Raw genomic sequence first — 19,659 nt, 5'->3', positions numbered from 1 at the left:
GTAAGTTTCTTCAAGACCATAAAATAAATGGAAGTGTCCTGGGTTTGGGTGGGTCGTTGGTCAAGGAAGACTTCCTTGGCAAATATGAAGTCTGAGTCAACAACAAATCAGAACAGGGATTGCAAAGAAGGAATTGAGAGAGAGATTTCCAGGCAGAGGGAAGCAATGTGTGAAAGGCTATGTGGTAGGAAAGGATTATAGAACGTTCTAAATCTGAAAAGGGGCTAGTATTTCAGCTAGGAATTCTTTCAGTTTAAGACTCAGGAAATATGATTAGCAGTCACTTACACATCAAGGGTTTTCTCCTCAATTAAGAAATTCAAAGGTAAACAGTTGCTCAAAATGTTAATTCCAGAGCTTCGCCATCAGTTCTCTGGACCTGACCATATTTATAATAGGAGCACTGGCAACTTCATGCATCACCTATCTGTGTGAGGCAGGAAAAAAATGGGGAAGGGAACCACCAGCCACATCTATCCCCTTTTATCAGGAAAACAAAAATTTTCCAGAAACCTTCAGTAATTACCACTTTAACACTACTGGCCAGAATTATGTCATAGAACCACCTGACTCAAGCAATTGAAATCGTTTTTGGCTCTGTCTTAGAGGCATGCAGCACCCAGCATAGTCTGGTGGAATTAGCATGCCTATGAACCTGGGATTGGACTAACTTAACTGTTAGTTAAGTTAGTTAACATGGCCAGATAGTATCTTAGGCCTTGCAGACCACATACTGTTCTGTCACCTGTTCTTCTTTGTGGTATGTGACTGTCAACGTAAAATCCTTTGAGTCTGTACAAAAACAGTCCACAGGCCAGACTTGGCTCAGAACCATAGTTTGGCAACCCCTGGTATAGTTGGATAACCAGCTTTATTTGTCTTCAGGCCGTAACATGGTTTTGACTTTGCAAGGGGCTCCCCTGCCCACCCATTTAAGTGCAATCCCATTATACTGTTTTAGGATTATAAACTCCCTCCAAGTCTTTGATGATATTTAATCTGTCAAGCAGAAGATTTCCCAGAATGTTACAAGAAAGTATACTTTTGGTTTCTCATGCCCTTAGTCATAAGGTGATAAAGAAACAAAGAATAGACTTTACCTTTCTGCTATGCTGTTTTCCTTCTTAATGGTATATGCTTATTACGTTACTAGTTTGTAGGCTCTTATGGTCTCCAGTATTCCCTTTTATGACCTATCCTGTTACCTAAGTACATCACATGGCAGGAAAAAGGCACATTTTTAGTAATTGCCTTGCTATAGCACGCTATTTCTCTTGGATAAGCATATAAAAAGAATAGTTGACAATACCATACCTAGACTAATGCTTTAGAAGACTCCCACATAATAAGGACAATTAAAGTGATCAGAAATCTGAGTTGCTGCTTTCAGCATTAGTTCCTGAGTAATTTGGCAAAAAGCAGTGAAAGGTTTCTGAGTAGAAAATAGCCATTCACATTTAACTGGTATAAATTTGCAAATCATATATAAAATAAAGGTAAAATTATTTAGCCACATCTCTGGTCATAAGATTTAGAGTTTTAAAATAATCCTTATATATGGATAAAGCTAACATAGCTGCCTTTTATTTGGTTTGGTTTAGCATTTTTGGTTTTGTTTTTCATTTTTAGAGGTAGAAGATTCAGAATCTAAAGGTCATCTAGTTTAACCACTATTGTATAACCATTGTCTAATCAATTTAGTGGAATTAATATAAATGTATTATTATTATTAAGTGTAAGAAAGGTACATTAAAAAAATTTTTTTGAGTACAGACAGTGTTACATTAGTTTCAGCGTATGGAATAGTGATTCAGCTTTTCTCTACGTATGCTGTCCTCGCCACAGTTGTAGCTACCATCTGTCACCATACAATGCTATTACAATCTCACTGACCATATTCCCCCTGCTATGCCTTTTATTCCCGTGATGTATTTCTTCTCTGAAAGCCTGTATCTCCCATTCTAATAAAGGTAAATATTAATCTTAATTTAAAAGTTTTAAAAAGCAGTACATGCTTATGTCTCAGCACATACCCTTTATATTTGAATCCCACTTCCATCACTTACAGACTGGGTAACTTTGGGCTAGCTAATTCATCTGTCTGAGTGTCATTTTCCTCTCATCCCATAAGGATGTTGGCATGATTACAGTAGATAATGTAAGTCAAGTGCCTAGTTATAGTGTCTGTCAAATAGCAGGCACTCCGCGAGTACTTGCTATTATCATTTTCATTACTAGTATTTTAAATATTTAAGACATATCTGCACATTACATTTTTCATCACTAAAAACACTCCTCTTGTTTTTCAGAAAGTACATCCGAGCTGCTGTTACTATCATCTTTTGAAGGTACAAATGAAACAGGAAACAGTCAAAGTAGGTGCTTCAGGAAAAGACATAAAAGTGACAATGAACCTAATATGCAGCAGCGACTGTCCTGGGGAAGCAGAAACCGCAATCTTAGTGGAGGAGTGCTGATGGGACTCATGCTCAATAGAATCAACCAGGAGGCAAACCCTGGAGATATGGTCGAAAAACTAGGAGCTGATGCAAAAATTCTTTCAAACGTTATCTCAAAAAGCACAAGACCAACTAGTCTTGATATTGGGAAGCCACCTTTAAGATCAAAAAGAGACAGTCTAGAAAAGGAATCTAGTGATGACGATACACCTTTCGATGGTTCTCATTGTTTGGCAGATAAAGTGGATTCTCCTGTTATTTTTGATTTGGAAGACTTAGACAGTGAGACAGATGGATCAAAAGTGGGATACCCTTCTTCGCAAAACCCCAAGAGGATTCAGCGTATGAGCAGCAGCTTTTCAGTAAAACCTTCTGAAAAAACGGATGTTGCCACAGGATTTGATCCCCTCTCTCTTTTGGTTGCTGAGACTGAACAGCAGCAAAAAGAGGAGGAAGAAGAGGAAGACGAAGATAGCAGAAGCGTTTCAACACCATCTGCCAGGCGTGACTTAGCCGAAGAGATTGTGATGTATATGAATAACATGAGCAGTCCTTTGGCCAGCCGCACACCAAGCATTGATTTACAACGGGCATGTGATGACAAATCAACCAGTAAGAAAAGTCCAACATTGGTCAAGGCATGCAGAAGATCTAGCCTGCCTCCCCATTCTCCAAGGCCAATGAGACTTACCAAATCTAAAAGTTATACAAAAACTGAGGAGAGACCACGGGACAGACTCTGGTCTTCTCCAGCCTTCTCACCTTCTTGCCCATTTAGGGAAGAATCTCAAGATGCATTAACTCATTCATCACCTTCATTTAATTTAGATACACTGCTGGTACCTAAACTAGATGTTCTAAGGAACAGTATGTTCACTGCTGGGAAAGGAGTTGCAGAGAAAGCCAGCAAATGGTATTCAAGATTCACCATGTATACCACATCATCTAAAGTAAGTTTTCTACTTTCCCTTTTGCCTTCCTCCACCACCAAAGTCCCTTTCTTGCAAAATTGTCTGTTTTTACCATGCTCCTTGAACACAACTTTACCAAAAAGATTCTTTGAATGCATAAAGTTTGTAAGTATCACAACTTGAACTTGGATAATAAGGAATGAAAATTCATTAAGGTTATGTTACAAACATACTATAAGTACAGTTTTAAAAGAAAATGACTTGTAGCTGGAGTAAAAATCAGTGTCATATGAAAATGCTTACTGAGCTTTATTATTTCCTTCAAAATGCAGGGTTTTTTTTCAGGTAGTGTCTAGCATGCCTTCAAAAATTACTGGCTAACATGGGATTTTTCCTCCTCGTTCAGATGGAGTAGCTTGTGATAGACCTATATACACATCTCCCAAGAGCAAAGAGCTAAATGAAATATAAAGTATCTGTTTAAAGTGATCAGAGAATTGCAAAAGCAACTAGAAAGTAGAGGTGCAAGATTCTAACCGAGAATTGCAGAGATGAGCCCGAAGTTCTACAGCTGCTTCCCCCTGAGGGCGTTTGTTGATTCTGAGCACAGAGCAAGGGGTTGCAAATCCAGGTTTTGTCTTAAAGGACTGAGGAGAGCTGGGGGCGGGGGGCGGGGCACAGAGCTTTTGGATCTTGTGGAACTGGACAGACAAAAATGGAGGCTTGAGGGTCCTCAGGTACACTGTTTTTTTCCTTCAAGACTTTTTTCCCAAATACCGATGCTGCATGAGGCAGGAGACTAAAAAGATAAACAGAAAGTCTCTGACAAAGAAGAGTTTTCAGCAGTTCCGTGGTGCTGGGAATAGTCACAAAGAGTTCATAAATTTTAGGGGCAGGTGGAGGAGATAGAAGCGGGAAGAGCTTTGGTAACCACACCAAGCCCTTTGTTGAAAGTCCTGCGGAGCCATGCCTTAGGAACGTTGGCAAACCAGAGTTGGACTACACCTGACCAAAACTGCAGCCTAGGCTTGACTCAGGTCAGCCTGTGATTGGACTAACAGACTATCTAACACATGAAAGACTGTGTCCTTTCGGGAGGAACAGAATATCATCTGGAGTCCTTATAGTTTTTTATATTATTTATTTAAAAATAGCCGTACCAGGAGACAGGACCATAACTTAAAAAAACAAAAGAAAATTTCAGGTGATCCTAGTATTTAAATTAGCAAGAGGCTTTGAAATAATTCTAATATGTTCAAGAAAATCAAGGGAAAGCTGAAGAAAAACAGCTGCAAAGGTAGGAAATTTCACCAGATAATTAACTATTTAAAAAAATCAAGTATAAACTTGAGAACCGAAAAAGACATGAAATTAAAAATGCAGTAGTTGGACTTAACAGCAGACAAAATACAGAAAAAGAAAGTTTGTAAACTAGATGGAAACTCAGTAGAAAATATCCACTCTGCAGCAGATTGGAAATCAAATGGAAAATTTAAAAAAAACGAATGTAGGATTTAGTGAAAATGTCTAACACTGATGTAAGTGAGTTCCAGAAGAAGACAGAATGAGATAGAAGGAACATTTAAAAAGTGAATTGCCAAAAATTTTCCCAAAGTGATTAAAGATGGCAACTCACATATTTAGAAGATCTACAAATGTCAAGCAGAATAAATGCAAAGAAAACCATACTTATGTATCTAATTTTAAGACAGATGGAAATGGAATACAAAGAGGAAATCTTAAAAGCAGTCAGAGAAAAGAGCTATCTTACCTTCAAATGGAAAAACAGTAAGAAACTGCCACTTGTCTTCTGAACAGAAACTTTGATGTCAGGAGACCCTGGAGAGATTCCTTCAGTGCTCTGAAGGACAATAACTGTCATCCTATTTTCCTACACCCAGCAAATATCATCTTTAAAAATGAGGGTGAGGGGGCGCCTGGGTAGTTCAGTCGGTTGAGCATCATCGGACCCTTGGTTTCAGCTCTGGTCATCATCTCAGGGTTGTGGGATCAGGCTCTGAGCTCAGTGGGGAGTCTGCCTTAAGATTCTCTCCTTCTGCCCCTCTCATGGGGGGTGGGATGTCAGAGTGTGTGTGTGTGTGTGTGTGTGTGTGTGTGTGTGTGTGTGTGTGTTGAGGGTTCTCTTTTGCTCTCTCTCAAATAAATAAATCTTTTAAAAAAATCAAAATAGGGGAGCCTGGGTGGCTCAGTGGGTTAAAACCTCTCCTTCGGCTCAGGTCATGGTCTCAGGGTCCTGGGATCGAGCCCTGCATCAGGCTGTCTGCTCAGCAGGGAGCCTGCCTCCCCCTTGCCTTCTGCCTGCCTCTCTGCCTACTTGTGATCTCTGTCTGTCAAATAAATAAATAAAATCTTTTTAAAAAATCAAAATAAAAGTGAGGGTGATAGTCCTAGCTCCACTGTGGAGACATAAAGCTGCTAAAGCCCATCCCTCCCACTGATTATAACTGAAAACCCCAGACAAAATGCAAAAAAAAAAAAAAAAATCTGAGGATTCTGAAGAACCAGGCAGATGCGGGGGGGGGGTGGGGGGGGGTGGGGACACAGACAGATGTGAATTCCCCATTTTCTTTTCTCATGCATCTTTACCCCAAGAGCAGGCCCCAGTCACAGTGTGGTGTGACAGCCCTGGCAGATGAAAATTCAAGAGAAACCCCCTGGTTCCTGGACAGAGGAGCCAGAAAAGTGGACATCTGTGAGCTGGAGAGTTTGAGGAGAATCTGAGAGAAGGGAATTCCCAGATTCTGTGAATGGCCCACACAAGTGTCAAGCCTAGCTCTTGAGCTGCACATAACATAGGATAAAAGTGAACCAGCAGAGACGAGTCTTACAGAAGTGACTAAGAATTAAGTCACTGTCTACAAAAATTGAAACGCAAATTACAGTCTGAACATAACTTTGTCAGTAACAAATCCTGCTATAACAAAAGCATCAGTATTCTCCAAGATATTATAACAGTACCCAACCACATAGCATAACATTCACAGTGCCAAAATAAAATCCAGAATTACTTGATTTATCAAGTAATTGATAAATTGATAAAAGCAGTTCTCAAGGGAAAGACAACCCTGAGATGTTGGAATTATCCTGACAGAAACTCTGAAGTAGCTATCATAACTAAATTCCCTGAAGTTAAAGAAAAACACATTCGAAATAAATGAAAAGGAATTATCAGCAAGAAATAGAAATTATTTTTTTAAAGCACATTTTATAACTAAAAAAAATACACTCTGAAGTCATTGGAATGGGTTCAGTAGCAGAATGGAGAAGATAGAGGAGAAAATCCACTGAACATGAAGACTGAGTAATAGAAGTTATCCAATTAGAAGAACAGAGAGAGAAAAACCTTTTGCAAAATGAACAGAACCTCAGAGTCTTGTGGGACAGTATTAAAAGGAATAACATATAATTGGGGTTCCAGAAATATGCGAGGAAAAGATTGTGGTAGAAAAGATACCCGAAGAAATAAATAATGGAGAAACAAGTAAATAAGAAATAACTTCTCAAATTTGGTGAAGGATTTAGATTTACAGATAAAAGAAGCTCAGTAAACTATAGACAGGATAAACACAAGGAAAACCACTTCTACACACACATAAGCAAACTGCTAAAAAGCAAAAATGCCCATCTGATAATAAAATGGCTGCTGGGAAGAAAAAATTCAAAAACTTGAAAACTGTTAAAGAAAAATGACACAGAAGAATAAGGATTTGAAAAACCATGTATTTTTACCACAATCCGTGGACCAAAGAATACATGCAAACAATACATGTTAAAATACATGTTAAAAGACCTGTCAACCCAGAATTTTATATCCAGTGAAAATATCCTTCGGGGGAAGGTGAAATAAAAACATTTTCAGATAAAAGAAGAGAATCCTGACCAGCAGACCTGTTATGTGAGATAGGCTAAAGGAAGTTCTTCAGGCTGAAGAAAAATAATACCACAGAGAAAACTGGACCTACAGGAATGAAGGAGGAATAGAATACATGGTAAATAGTCAATATAAAAGACTACTTTTTTTCCTCTTAAGTAATTGCCCAAAACAAAAATTATGACATTATCTTATGGAATATTCAATATATGTACATGTCTTACAGTGATAAAGGGATTCACTCTGTTGATAGTCACTATAGTTATGTTATTATATACCAAGTGGTACAGTATAACTTTAAGTAGACTGTAAATGACTGGGTGTGTATGATTCCTAGAGCACCCACTTTTTAAAATATAATGAGATATAGTGGAAAAGCCAATATAGATATTCACATAATCCTAAAAATAACAACTCAACACACACTCAACGTGACTAGAAAAAAAATAAGTTGTATTATCTGGGCAGTAGAATTATAGATACTTAAATTTTTTTTCTTTATACAAAAATTCATATTGACTAGATTTTCTTTTTTTTTCTTTTTTTAAGATTTTTATTTATTTATTTTGTGAGAGAGACACAGTGAGAGAGAGCATGAGAGGGGAGGTCAGAGGGAGAAGCAGACTCCCCATGGAGCTGGGAGCCCGATGTGGGGACTCGATCCCAGGACTCTGGGACCATGACCTGAGCCGAAGGCAGTTGCTCAACCAACTGAGCCACCCAGGCACCCTTGACTAGATTTTCTTAATGTATGGTTCGTATAAACAGAAAAACATTGAACTTACACTTTGGTGTTCTCAAGAATGAAAACTGGAAATACATGTCTTTGAAACCTAGATTATTATGGAAAATAATAAAATGTAAATATACATGAAATTTTAAAAGAATAGAATGCAGTTCTAATGGTATCATCCTGGGAGGAAAACGAACAGTAAACAAAGCTTCAAAGTCAGCAAGGATATCTAACCAACAGGTTTCTCTACTTTATGTAACTAAAAATGCTATCTAAATGATTTTCTACCCGTGTTTGTCCAAATTAATAGCCCTTGTAAAATTGGTGATTTTATTTCTGTAGACATAATGTTGATTAACTGATCATCTGGGTGATTAAACATTCCTCTGCCTTAGGAATGACATTTTAAATAATTAAATTTAAATATGAAGGAAATTAAGCTTATAATTATGTCCTTAGGATCAAAGTTCTGATCGTACCAGTCTTTCTTCAGTGGGAGCCCAGGATTCCGAATCTACCTCTTTAACAGATGAAGATGTTTGCCATGAATTGGAAGGAGCCACTTCCTCCCAAGAGAGCAGTGCCACTTCAGGGACTAAGGGAATTGATTTCAGCAGAACAAGCCTGGAAAGTTCTGCCTCCTTAGAAGGTTTGTCTGGTTTGGTCCTACTTCATTTATATGTTGTGTCTTTACCTTTTTTCCTTGTTTTATTTATTTTTTTTTATTAAAAGATTTTATTTATTTATTTGACAGAGACAGAGATCACAAGTAGGCAGAGAGGCAGGCAGAGTGGGGGAGGGGGGAAGCAGGCCCCCTGCTGAGCAGAGAGCCCAATGTGGGGTCCATCCCAGGACTCTGAGATCATGACCTGAGCCGAAGTCAGAGGCTTTAACCCACTGAGCCACCCAGGCGCCCCGCCTTTTTTCCTTGTTTTAATTTCGCAAAAGATTTACATGGCTCCAAAGTCAAAACAGCAAGAACCAGGGCACTTTTAGAGAGCTCTGCCATCCATCTCCACCCCTGCATCTTGTTTTCTCCCTGTGCCTAGAAGTAACCATTTTTATTCATTTTGGTTTTTCCTTCCATTGTTGTTTCTTTAAAAATATAGGGAAATTACTCAGAAAGTAATGTACTTTCCCATTCTTTGTGTTTTTCACTTAACAATATATCCTAAAGATATTTCCATATCATCACATTGCATTGTTCCTTACTCATTTTTACGGTTGCATAGTTAATCATCTGTGGATATATCAGAGTTTATTTTAATCACTTCCCTACTGATGGACATTTAAGTGTCGAGTCTTTGACTATTATAAATAATGCTATGATGCATATATGTCATTATATTTTTGCAAGGGTATCTTTGAAAGATACAAATTCTTCCTTGAAGTGATGCTGTCAAAGTTGCCTTCCCCGGGGGTGTATACTAATTAGCATTCCCACTGGCAGTATATAAGAATACCTATTTCCCCACAGCCATGTCAACAAAATATGTTGGCAGACTTTGGGATTTTTGCCACCTGATCAATGAGGACTGTATTTCAGTTTAGTTTTTATTTATATTCCTCTTGTAAGTTGAGTAACTATTTATATGTTTAAGGACTATTTGTATTTCTTTTTCTATGGACTGTCCTTTGTCACTTGTTGGCCCTTTTTAAAAAAAAGTTTTATTAGTTCTTTTTATATAGCAATATATAGTCTCATATAATTGCCAGATACTTTCTCCAATTTTATCAAGTTTTTGTGCATTGTTTTTTTGTTTGTTTGTTTGGGTTTTGGGGGGGGTGCCACACAGAAATTTTTAATTTTATGTCATCAAATTTATCAGTACTTCCCTCCTGCTTCTGGATTTGGAGATATTAGGAAAGATGTCCCCTTCTCTAGGCTCACCAGTGTTTTCTTCTGACACTTCTTTGGTTTTCTTTTTAGCATTTTCTGAGATCAATAAACTTTCTCTGTAAAGGACTGTATTTTAAATATTTTAGGTTTTATGGGCCACACACCTCTCTGCCACATATTCTTTGTTATCGTTTTCTTTTTCTAACACTTTAAAATGTAAAAACCATTCTTAGCTTGTAGCCATACACAAGTGGATTTGACCCCCAATTTAGATATTTAATCCACTTGAAATGTATCCTAGGATATGGTGTAAGGAATGGATTCACTATAATATTTTTTGATGTGCACCTTTGTACTTTCAAAAAGCTTTTATTGGGGCACCTGGTGGCTCAGTCATTAAGCTTCATGACCTTCGGCTCAGTTCATGACCCTGGGCCAGGTCCTGGGATCTAGCAGAGCATCGGACTCCCTGCTCTGCGGAAAGCCTGATTCTCCTTCTCTCACTGCATCTCTCTTTCTGTGTCAAATAAATAAATAAAAATCTTAAAATAAAAAAAAAAAGCCTTTATTGTAGGGACTTTCAAATGTACACAGAAGTGGAAAGAATAGCCCAATGAACCCCCATTTACCCTTTACCCAATTTCAACAGTTATCAACAAATGGCCAATCTTGTTTAATCTTTCCCTCTTCTATAGTCCCACTATTTTTTCCTTGCCCAGTGGATTATTTTAAAGTAAATACCAGACAGCATATAATTTTATTCATCAATACTTCCATATGTAGCTCTAAAATATAAAGACTTTAATGTTTTATATTGTTTAAAAAAATGGAATTCAATGAAATGAATTTGAAGATCTAACTAGCTTTACTAAACAATTGATGAAACAGGTAGCATCCCATCTAGCAAGTAGAGGGGAGCTCCAAGAACTGTACAAAATGGAAGGTTTTTATAGAAGAAGGGTGAGGTAAGAAAGTTATTAGCAAAAGAGAAAGATATTCCAGGCAAAGTCACTTTCCCTTAGGGGGAAATGCAGGGGGTCTTATCATGCAGATTGCTTCATCTTCCTTTGCATGATGGAGGGATGCATGTGGCAGACTCCCAGGCACTGGCCAGAAAATTCCTGACTGACTGATTAAGACCACACTCTGAGCAAGTTGAAACTACAGTTAGATTAAGTGTTAAGCCCCTGTTGGGAACTCAGCCTGAGTGATGCCATTGTGGGTCAGTGGTTTTTCTTTTCAAAAAAATTTTTTAACATTTTTTAAAAATTATGTATTTGATAAACTTACTTTTAATTTTATTAATGTTATGCGTGTAATGTGTACACTTTTATGTATGTAAATACATTTCAGAAATTGAGGACACCTGAGTAACCAGTACTTAGATCAAAAAATAGAATGCTGACAATATCCAGAATCTCCTCTCATGCACACATCTGGTCACTGCCCCTTCACGGATAACATTCTCTTCTAACACTATGTGTTAGCATGTTCTGTTTGGAACATGTACAGTATATATCCTTTGTGAAGCATTCATATTTTTAAAACATAATTGTAATGCTATTACATTTTTAAATGTTTTGATCAATATAAAATTTCATGTCAAATATTTAATTTAAATTTTCACAGTTATCTCATAAAGCTCCTTTTATAGGTGGTTTATTCAATTGGGATCCTGATAAGGTCCACTTGTTGCATTTTGCTAATATGTCTGTTAACTTCCTCTTTGCGGACGCCTGGGTGGCTCAGTTGGTTAAGCGGCTGCCTTTGGCTCAGGTCATGATCCCAGCGTCCTGGGATCAAGTCCCGAGTTGGGCTCCTTGCTCGGCGGGGAGCCTGCTTCTCCCTCTGCCTCTGCCTACCACTCTGTCTGCCTGTGCTCGCTCGCTCTCTAACAAATAAATAAATTTAAAAAAAAAAAAAAAAACTTCCTCTTTGTTCTCTCTTTTTCTCCCTCTGTCATCCTTCTTGAAGAAATCAGGTGATTAGTTCCCCCGCCCCTTTTTTTAACTTACAAGAACAATTTGTTGTGCTAAGAAATAAACCTCATAACCTGATTCATATTTATTAAAGTGAATATTCTGTGCTCCAGATTAATTAGATGTGAAAGGGAGGCTCCCCACATAAATGATTTCATTAGTCAAGGCTGATAGAGGGTACAAGAAAGCAATTCTGAACTAGCTTTAGCAGAGAAGGATTACAGAGGGTTGTGGGGAACCGTTCAGGGAAGGTACTGCAGTTCCACCAGCTGTAAGCAGTTACAGGTTGATGGAGGCTTCAGCCCTCTCTGTCCCTCTCAACCCATCTGTGAAGCTGGCCTAGGACCAGTGGTGGTCCTCTAGAGCTATCTTCTTTTCCCATTGTCATTTATTTACTGAAGCAATCAGGGCATTAGTCTGGATCATGCTGACTGCATCCCTGTGATTGTGAAGAGCGAGAGCTAGGTTTCTTTCTCACGAGTTGAAGAATGAATCTTGTGGACAAAGGAGAGTGAGTGATAAAAAGTTTCATTAAGCGGGTATACAAAAAAAGCTCTCGGGAATGAGATGGGTCCCGCCAGGTTTGCCAGTATGGGCCTCCGCTAACATGCCTTAACATTCTTGTGACATCTTGGTTTGAGTAAGGACTGGTGATAACATCTTTAATGGCTTACTTCTTCTTTGGGCTGTCGTTATTCTTGGTCACAATGTGACTGCCATTAAAGACCCCACCTCTGATGCCCAGGGCAGGGTGGTCTGGTTTGTTCCCTTATCTCTGGTTTCCTTATGCCTCAGCATTTCTGGGATTACTGTTAGCCTGATCACATAGCCCCCTGCCTATCTCTCCCTACCTAGCCCCTCCTGTCCCTTACTCAGTGAGACCCTTCAGATGTGTATCAGTGGGTCATATACTTGGGCGATAGTTGCCAACATGTATCTGGGGGCAGAGGGAGAGATAAAGGAAGTTTCCAAAGGAATTTTTATATGTTAATGTAGACTTACAGGATGAGTGGGGGCTGGGGGTCGGGTAGGATTGCCTTTTGCCCTAGCAAAGTGTCGCCATCCAGGGAGTTGAGTCCCTAGAGGAATGTCACTCTGCCCACCTCAAGGACTTGTCAATGGGCTGCAAGTAGTGAGGAAATTTGATAATTTTTCTTCTGCCTTGTTTCCCACATACATTGGTGTTTAGCATGTTTTTTTCCTGTCTTCTTTATTTCTTGTGAACTGGCAGTTTATCCCATTACTTATTTTTTTTATCCTTACTTTATAAAAATATAAGTGTTCATTCGTAACATTTAGTAACTTACTGAGAAAAAAGAGAATGAGAAAGTGTATATAGGTTACCTCCCAGTTTTATTGACAAGATATAGCCACTGTCAACAATTGATTTGACCACAGAACTCCCCTTACTTTTTGTTGCTGCTGTCGTTTTAATACCTACTAATATCCATTACTCTTAAGAATATATCTGGAAATTCTTTCATCATGTTTCAGAACAAGATTACTGTACCAGATCTTAAAGGATCGTGAGAACACAGAGAATTGCCAGTAAATCTTTTTATGACTGGAACTTAAATTAGTTATTTTATATGTTTTAGACCTTAGAACTAAATACATTCTTATATTTTAAACATGGAAAAAGAGAAACCGCAAATTAGTAATTAAAAATAACTCGAATGCCTTGTAGCCTGTACCCACAAAGTACTTCATAAGTGAGTAGCCTGTACCCACAGACTACTTCATAAGTGAGTAATGAGGCTAGGGCTCCCCGCCCCCTCGCATGTGGGAAGCCTTAGAATCAGAGTACATTTCCTTAAGTTTGTACTCAGAACAAAAATGCATGCCTTTTTTGTTTTTCCCCTAAATTGCCTTTGCTATTTTGAGTAGAACAGTTGGACATTTTATCAGAGAATTTACGGAGGTAGAAAAGATTTTCATGGGGCGCCTGCATGGCTCAGTGTGTTAAGGCCTCTGCCTCCGGCTCAGGTCATGATCCCAGGTCCTGGGATGGAGCCACATTGGGCTCTCTGCCTGGCAGGGAGCCTGCTTCCTCCGCTCTCTCTGCCTGCTTCTCTGTCTACTTGTGATCTCTGTCTGTCAAATAAATAAATAAAATCTTTTTTAAAAAAAGATTTTCATATCCTTTCTCATTAATTATAATGGTTTTGCTCTTTGTTTTCTAATAATGAACAGGATCCCTGTCAAAGTTTGCCTTACCTGGGAAAGCAGAAGTGGCATCTTCCTGCAACACAAGTAATACAAATATCTTCCAGAACTATGCAATGGAGGTATGGTTTTAATCCAAAGAGCGTCTTCCTTTATTACTTACACTACTCCTAGAACTTACGTTCCCTAAGTATTCACAGTCAGGGGCAGAGTAATAAAAAGTTAAATATGTAGCATCTGAAAATGTCAGAATGTATATTGTAGCTGAATAAATTTAAAATCTCCAGTATTTCAGAATACTGAAGTCATACTACTTCATCTCTGTTTAGGAAAGTCCCATGCTTCTTCTGGGATTTATCAACGTACAAAAGCATTTCCATTTTCAGTATTTCTAGTTTCCCTTATTATCTCTGTATTCTTTTTGAACTTTTATTTCACAATTTGAACCTCTTAAAAACCAATTCTGCTATGCAGGCACACTTTTGTGATGAGAGGACATGGAGCTGTTCTGACATTTATGTCCCCATTCCCCATCATGTTTTTCATTTCTTGTGTCAGTTTGATGTGGTTATCTGCTGGAGATGCTGCTCTGTGTCTCTTTTTCTCACAATGAAAAAGTTATGTTTTTACAATTTAAAAGTTTTCCCTAACTTTTGTATAGAAATTGCTTCCAGGGGCGCCTAGGTGGCTCAGTCATTAAGCGTCTGCCTTTGGCTCAGGTCATGATCCCAGGGTGCTGGGATAGAGCCCTGCATCAGGCTCCCTGCTCCGAAGGGAGCCTGCTTCTCCCTCTCCCACTCCCCCTGTTTGCGTTCCCTCTCTCACTTTGTCTTTCTCTGTCAAATAAATAAAATCTTAAAAAAAAAAAAAAGAAAAGAAAAGAAAAAGAAATTGCTTCCAAATACATTTGTGAGTGTTGTTGCTTCTTCAGACCAGTTTGCCTAAATTTGGAAAATAGATTTGCATGTAGCTGGGAAATAACTATGAGCACAGATATTACAATTGACCCAAGTTTCTCATGGCTTCAGGAATTTCTGTATTTTATTCATGTAATGACAGCATTTACATTCATCTATAGCAACACTTCTTAAACTGTCTTTAGTGACAGACAGGGTTTTGTTGGGGTTTTTAATTTCCAATCTGTCATGGTTGATACTCTTGTGAAAATGTGTATTGATCACAAACTTAGATATTGCAGCAATGACCAATTTCTTTAAGGGTTTCTAAGTCCTCTTCTCAATTTCTTTACTTAACACAAATCAAAGAGAGTTTGTGGACCCACACTTGTCTGGTGACCACACTATGAATAGCACACAGACTCATATAATTACAAATGCCTATTTTAGGTATTAGTAAATTAATGCTTGGATTTGCTTTTTCACTAATAAAACCATGGCAGGTTTTATAGTAATTATAATAGTAAGATTCCCTTTCTTAAGTGCAAGGTTTCCTTTCAGGTAAAAATTTTGAAATCAGTTTAGCTGAATGTAATCTATATATTTGTTTGCTTGTAACTTCTGAATCCTTCTGACTTACAGTTTTCTAATAGACTTATGGATTGAAGTGGTTTTTAATTCATAATATCTCCAAGAGGCTCACTTTGTAAAGTGCTGTTTTCTCCCATAGGTTCTTATCTCAAGTTGCTCTCGGTGTAGAACATGTGATTGTCTTGTCCATGATGAGGAAATCATGGCTGGCTGGACAGCAGATGATTCAAATCTCAATACTACATGCCCATTTTGTGGCAATCTTTTCTTGCCCTTTCTGAATATTGAAATAAGAGATTTAAGACGGCCTGGAAGGTAATGATTTGTGCTTTCTTTTTCCTTCATGTTTAAGGATCATATTTACTAGAATATCTCTTTTCTCAAAAACTTCCTTTAATTCACATTGCAGATACTTTCTGAAGTCAAGCCCATCTACAGAAAATGTGCATTTTCCATCCTCTTTTTCAACTCAGACAAGGCAGTCTTGTATCTCAACATCAGCATCTGTTCTTGACACATCTGTTATTTCTGTTCAAGGGAATTTTGATCTCAATAGGTAATTATGATTCTGTGGAACGATATTTTAACATGTATTGCACATGTTTCTGAAAATGACAGGAAAATCAGCTGACCATTTAAAATTTCTAGTCTCACCCAGGTGGCTCAGTCAGTTAAGCTTCCAATTCTTGATTTCGGCTGAGCCCATGATCTCAGTGTCATAGGGTCAAGCCCCACATCAGGCTCTGCACTGGGCCGTGGAGTCTGCTTGTGATTCTCTCTCTCCCTTTCCCCCTGCCTTGTTTGCACGCACACGTGCTCTCTCAAATTTCCATGTATAATAAACGTATAATCTTAAGTTCTTTCTCCTAATTAAAACAGTATTAAAATTCTCTAATAACCTAAATGTTTAAACAGTTACAGTTTATGCTTTATGAATCCCCAGAGTTTAAGTTGTATAATTCTTATAGAATAATGTTTACTACTGTTTTGAAAATAAAAATAACACCTGGAACACCTGGACTGGCTCAGTGGGTAGAGCATGTGATTCTTGATCTCAGGGTCATGAGTTCAAGCCCCACATTGAATGTGGAGCCTACTTTTTTTTTTTTTTAAAGATTTTTATTTATTTATTTTATTTATTTGATAGACAGATCACAAGTAGGCGGAGAGGCAGGCAGAGAGAGAGGAGGAAGCAGGCTCCCCGCTGAGCAGAGAGCCCGATGCAGGGCTCGATCCCAGGACTCTGGGATCATGACCTGAGCGGAAGGCAGAGGCTTTAACCCACTGAGCCACCCAGGCGCCCCTGGAGCCCACTTAAAAAAAAAAAAAAAGTAAATATTCTATAGAACACTTGAAGTTCACCGTGAACATCTTTCTCTCATCCCTGTCTCTTTAGAACTTAAGTCAGTCCTAACTTCGTTCTACTTTGGAATATTTAATAATCTGAGAAGACATTTAAAGGTGATAGAGGAACTGTAAAATCAAAGTAAGACTTTACAGTAAGCCTAGTATAAGTGAATTTACACTTAAAACAAATGCAGAAATTGACTCCATTTTGGAGAAGTGCCAGAGACACCACATTCATAACGGGGCAGGTGAAGTCATAATGGTAACTGCATGTGCAGGAAAACATCCAAGGTACAGGCCAGCTGGCATGCCCTACCTGTTTGATCCTGAGTGCCTAGGCAGCACAGCTGTAAATCTGTGTGATCGTAGGTTTAGTGGAGCCCTTTCTCTGGCTGGGTCCACTAGCTTGTGATTCCTGAAGGAAGAGGTGCCTATTTTCTCTGCTTTGTATCCTCTGGGCCTACTGGAGTTCCTGACATATAAAAGTTGTCCATTAACTGTTTTGATAAATGAATGACTTTTGAATACTTAAAGTTCACTGGATAAAAAGGAAATTTAACATGATTAGACTACTTAAAAATATATCCTGTTCCCCAGCCAATTTCTGATGAACATCTTCATTTGATTTACTTTGGTATGCATCCAGCTCTGAGTCTAAAGAGCTGGATGTTCTGGACAAAATAAAGTAAATCTAGACAATGATATGCTTTTTTTTTTCCTTTTTTTTTCAATGCCCAAGCAAATCTAAACTGCTGGAAAATACGTGTGCCCGAAGCATTCAGATCCCTGCTGATAGATCAAAAACAGCTGTGTCAAAATGTCCAATATTTCCAATGGCCAGGAGTGTTAGTACTTACGGCCCCTTGGATAAGGAAGACACTAGAGGCCAGAAGCTCATTCCTACAGGCAGCCTGCCAACTACTTTACAAGGAGCTACCGTATGTATTTTGGTGTTTTTTAAAATTTGGACATTGATGATTTACATTTGATTTTGTTCCCGTTGTCCTATATAGACTTATTAGCTTCAATTTTATAATGCATCAAGAAGAGTTTCTAGGGCCATGATACAATTCTAGTTTTTTTTTTTATATGAAAATCATTGACAGGAATTTTGTAAATTGATTTAATATAATCAATCTTGTTTTTTCCATTTATGTTTTTTTATTTATTCAACAGGATTCTTTAGGATTAGAGTGGCACCTCCCCAGTCCAGATCCTATCACTGTTCCATATCTTAGTCCTTTAGTGGTGTGGAAGGAGCTTGAAAGCTTACTAGAAAATGAAGGCGACCATGCAATAACAGTGGCAGACTTTGTGGACCACCATCCAATCGTGTTTTGGAACCTGGTGTGGTATTTTAGACGTCTTGACTTACCCAGTAACTTACCTGGACTGATTCTTTCTTCCGAGCATTGTAACAAGTATTCAAAGGTATGAAAATAAAAATTAACTAAAAGGCAATGCTACTGTCACCATTGTAATATTTGCATATTCTAAATGACAAAAAAGTAATTTTTATGCTAAGTTTTTAAAATAACCATCTGAGTCATTAGATCAATAAAATTATTTTCTTTGCATTTACAGATAGTTTTTCTTCTTACAGCCTAGCAGTAAGATAAAATCATGTTTTGTAGCCTTCTTGTAAAATTGACACAAAATGGGCTGTGTTTTGGTTATAATCTCAAGAAGAAACTGTCAATGACTTTAATGAGAAGAGTTTGTGCTTTGGCCCCACTCATGTCTCATACCTCTTTCAAAACAAGCCTTACACATTTTTAGGAGGATGTCTGTAATTCCTAGCTCAGTCATGTGCTACCATTCTCCTCAGTCCTTTTCTCTGAGTTTTTGCTTAACATCCAGATAGGTTGTTATATGTTTACTTGTATTTTTGATCCATTGTTCTATAAAAGTGTTTATTTCTTCCTATGTATCACCACCACTAAATTGCAACATCTCCAAGTTCAGGAACTTTTTGTGCCTACTTGTACTCACGTCTGTAATTGTGCATGCAGTTTGGATTTTCCGCACATGACAAATGTTTGACCAAGAGGTTAACTCAGTGAGTTATCTAGGGTAGGGTCTTGGTCTGATGTAGAATGAGGCTCCTGGATTCATGGTGCCCTTTTTACTGATCTAAGTATTTGGTTAAATCTGCTACTTCAGAGGGGGCACCTGGGTCGTTCAGTTGGTGGTTACATGTCTGTCTTCAGCTTGGGCTATGATCGCAGGGTCCTAGGACTGACCACCCCCATGGAGCTCCCTGCTCTGCACACAGGGAATCTGCTTCTCCCTCTCCCTCTGGCACTCCCCCTGCTTGTGCTCTCTCTCTCTCTCTCTTTCAAATAAATGAATAAAATCTTTTTTAAAAAAATCTACTTCAGAGATCATTAGCTTCTCAATTCAGCCCATCTTCCTTCAGTAGAGATAAAATGCATACAAACCAGTCATTTTCTATTCTCCTTTCTCTCTTGCACACATATATCCTAAAAAGTATTTATAAGGATCTTTATAAGATATTTACAAAATCTTATCAGGTAAGGATCATTAATGAATATCTCTTTGTTCTTTAACACAGATTCCTCGCCACTGTATGTCTGAGGATAGTAAATATGTTTTAATACAAATGTTATGGGACAATATGAAATTACATCAAGATCCGGGACAACCCTTGTACATCCTCTGGAATGCCCACAGTGAGTGCTCTCATAGAATGCTGACTTCGTTTGTGTAAGAGTAATCTCTGCTTGCTTTATTTAGCAATAGTAAATTCATGTATAACTAACTTCTATTTTACTTTACTACTTTTTGTCTTACAGGTCAAAATCGTACTCTTTTGTTTGAGAGT

The 19,659-nt window shown here is 38.1% G+C and overlaps 1 protein-coding gene across 1 annotated transcript in view; it reads left to right on the top strand.

The window, feature by feature from the left end:
- The window catches only part of DENND4A (DENN domain containing 4A), a 126,970-nt gene that overhangs the window by 99,056 nt on the left and 8,255 nt on the right, over positions 1 to 19,659 (top strand). Inside the window, exons 23-30 of the mRNA XM_080808513.1 lie at positions 2,310 to 3,409; positions 8,455 to 8,644; positions 14,008 to 14,102; positions 15,607 to 15,782; positions 15,877 to 16,023; positions 17,554 to 17,752; positions 17,991 to 18,245; positions 19,390 to 19,507. Of these exons, the coding sequence (XP_080664639.1) occupies positions 2,310 to 3,409; positions 8,455 to 8,644; positions 14,008 to 14,102; positions 15,607 to 15,782; positions 15,877 to 16,023; positions 17,554 to 17,752; positions 17,991 to 18,245; positions 19,390 to 19,507 (2,280 nt within the window). The remainder of the gene's footprint in view (positions 1 to 2,309; positions 3,410 to 8,454; positions 8,645 to 14,007; positions 14,103 to 15,606; positions 15,783 to 15,876; positions 16,024 to 17,553; positions 17,753 to 17,990; positions 18,246 to 19,389; positions 19,508 to 19,659) is intronic.

The sequence above is a fragment of the Martes martes genome, assembly GCF_963455335.1.
Source record: "Martes martes genome assembly, chromosome: 7".
Taxonomy (NCBI): Eukaryota; Metazoa; Chordata; class Mammalia; order Carnivora; family Mustelidae; genus Martes; species Martes martes.
The sequence above is the reverse complement of the archived record's forward strand: the minus strand, read 5'-3'. Positions and strand labels throughout refer to the sequence as shown.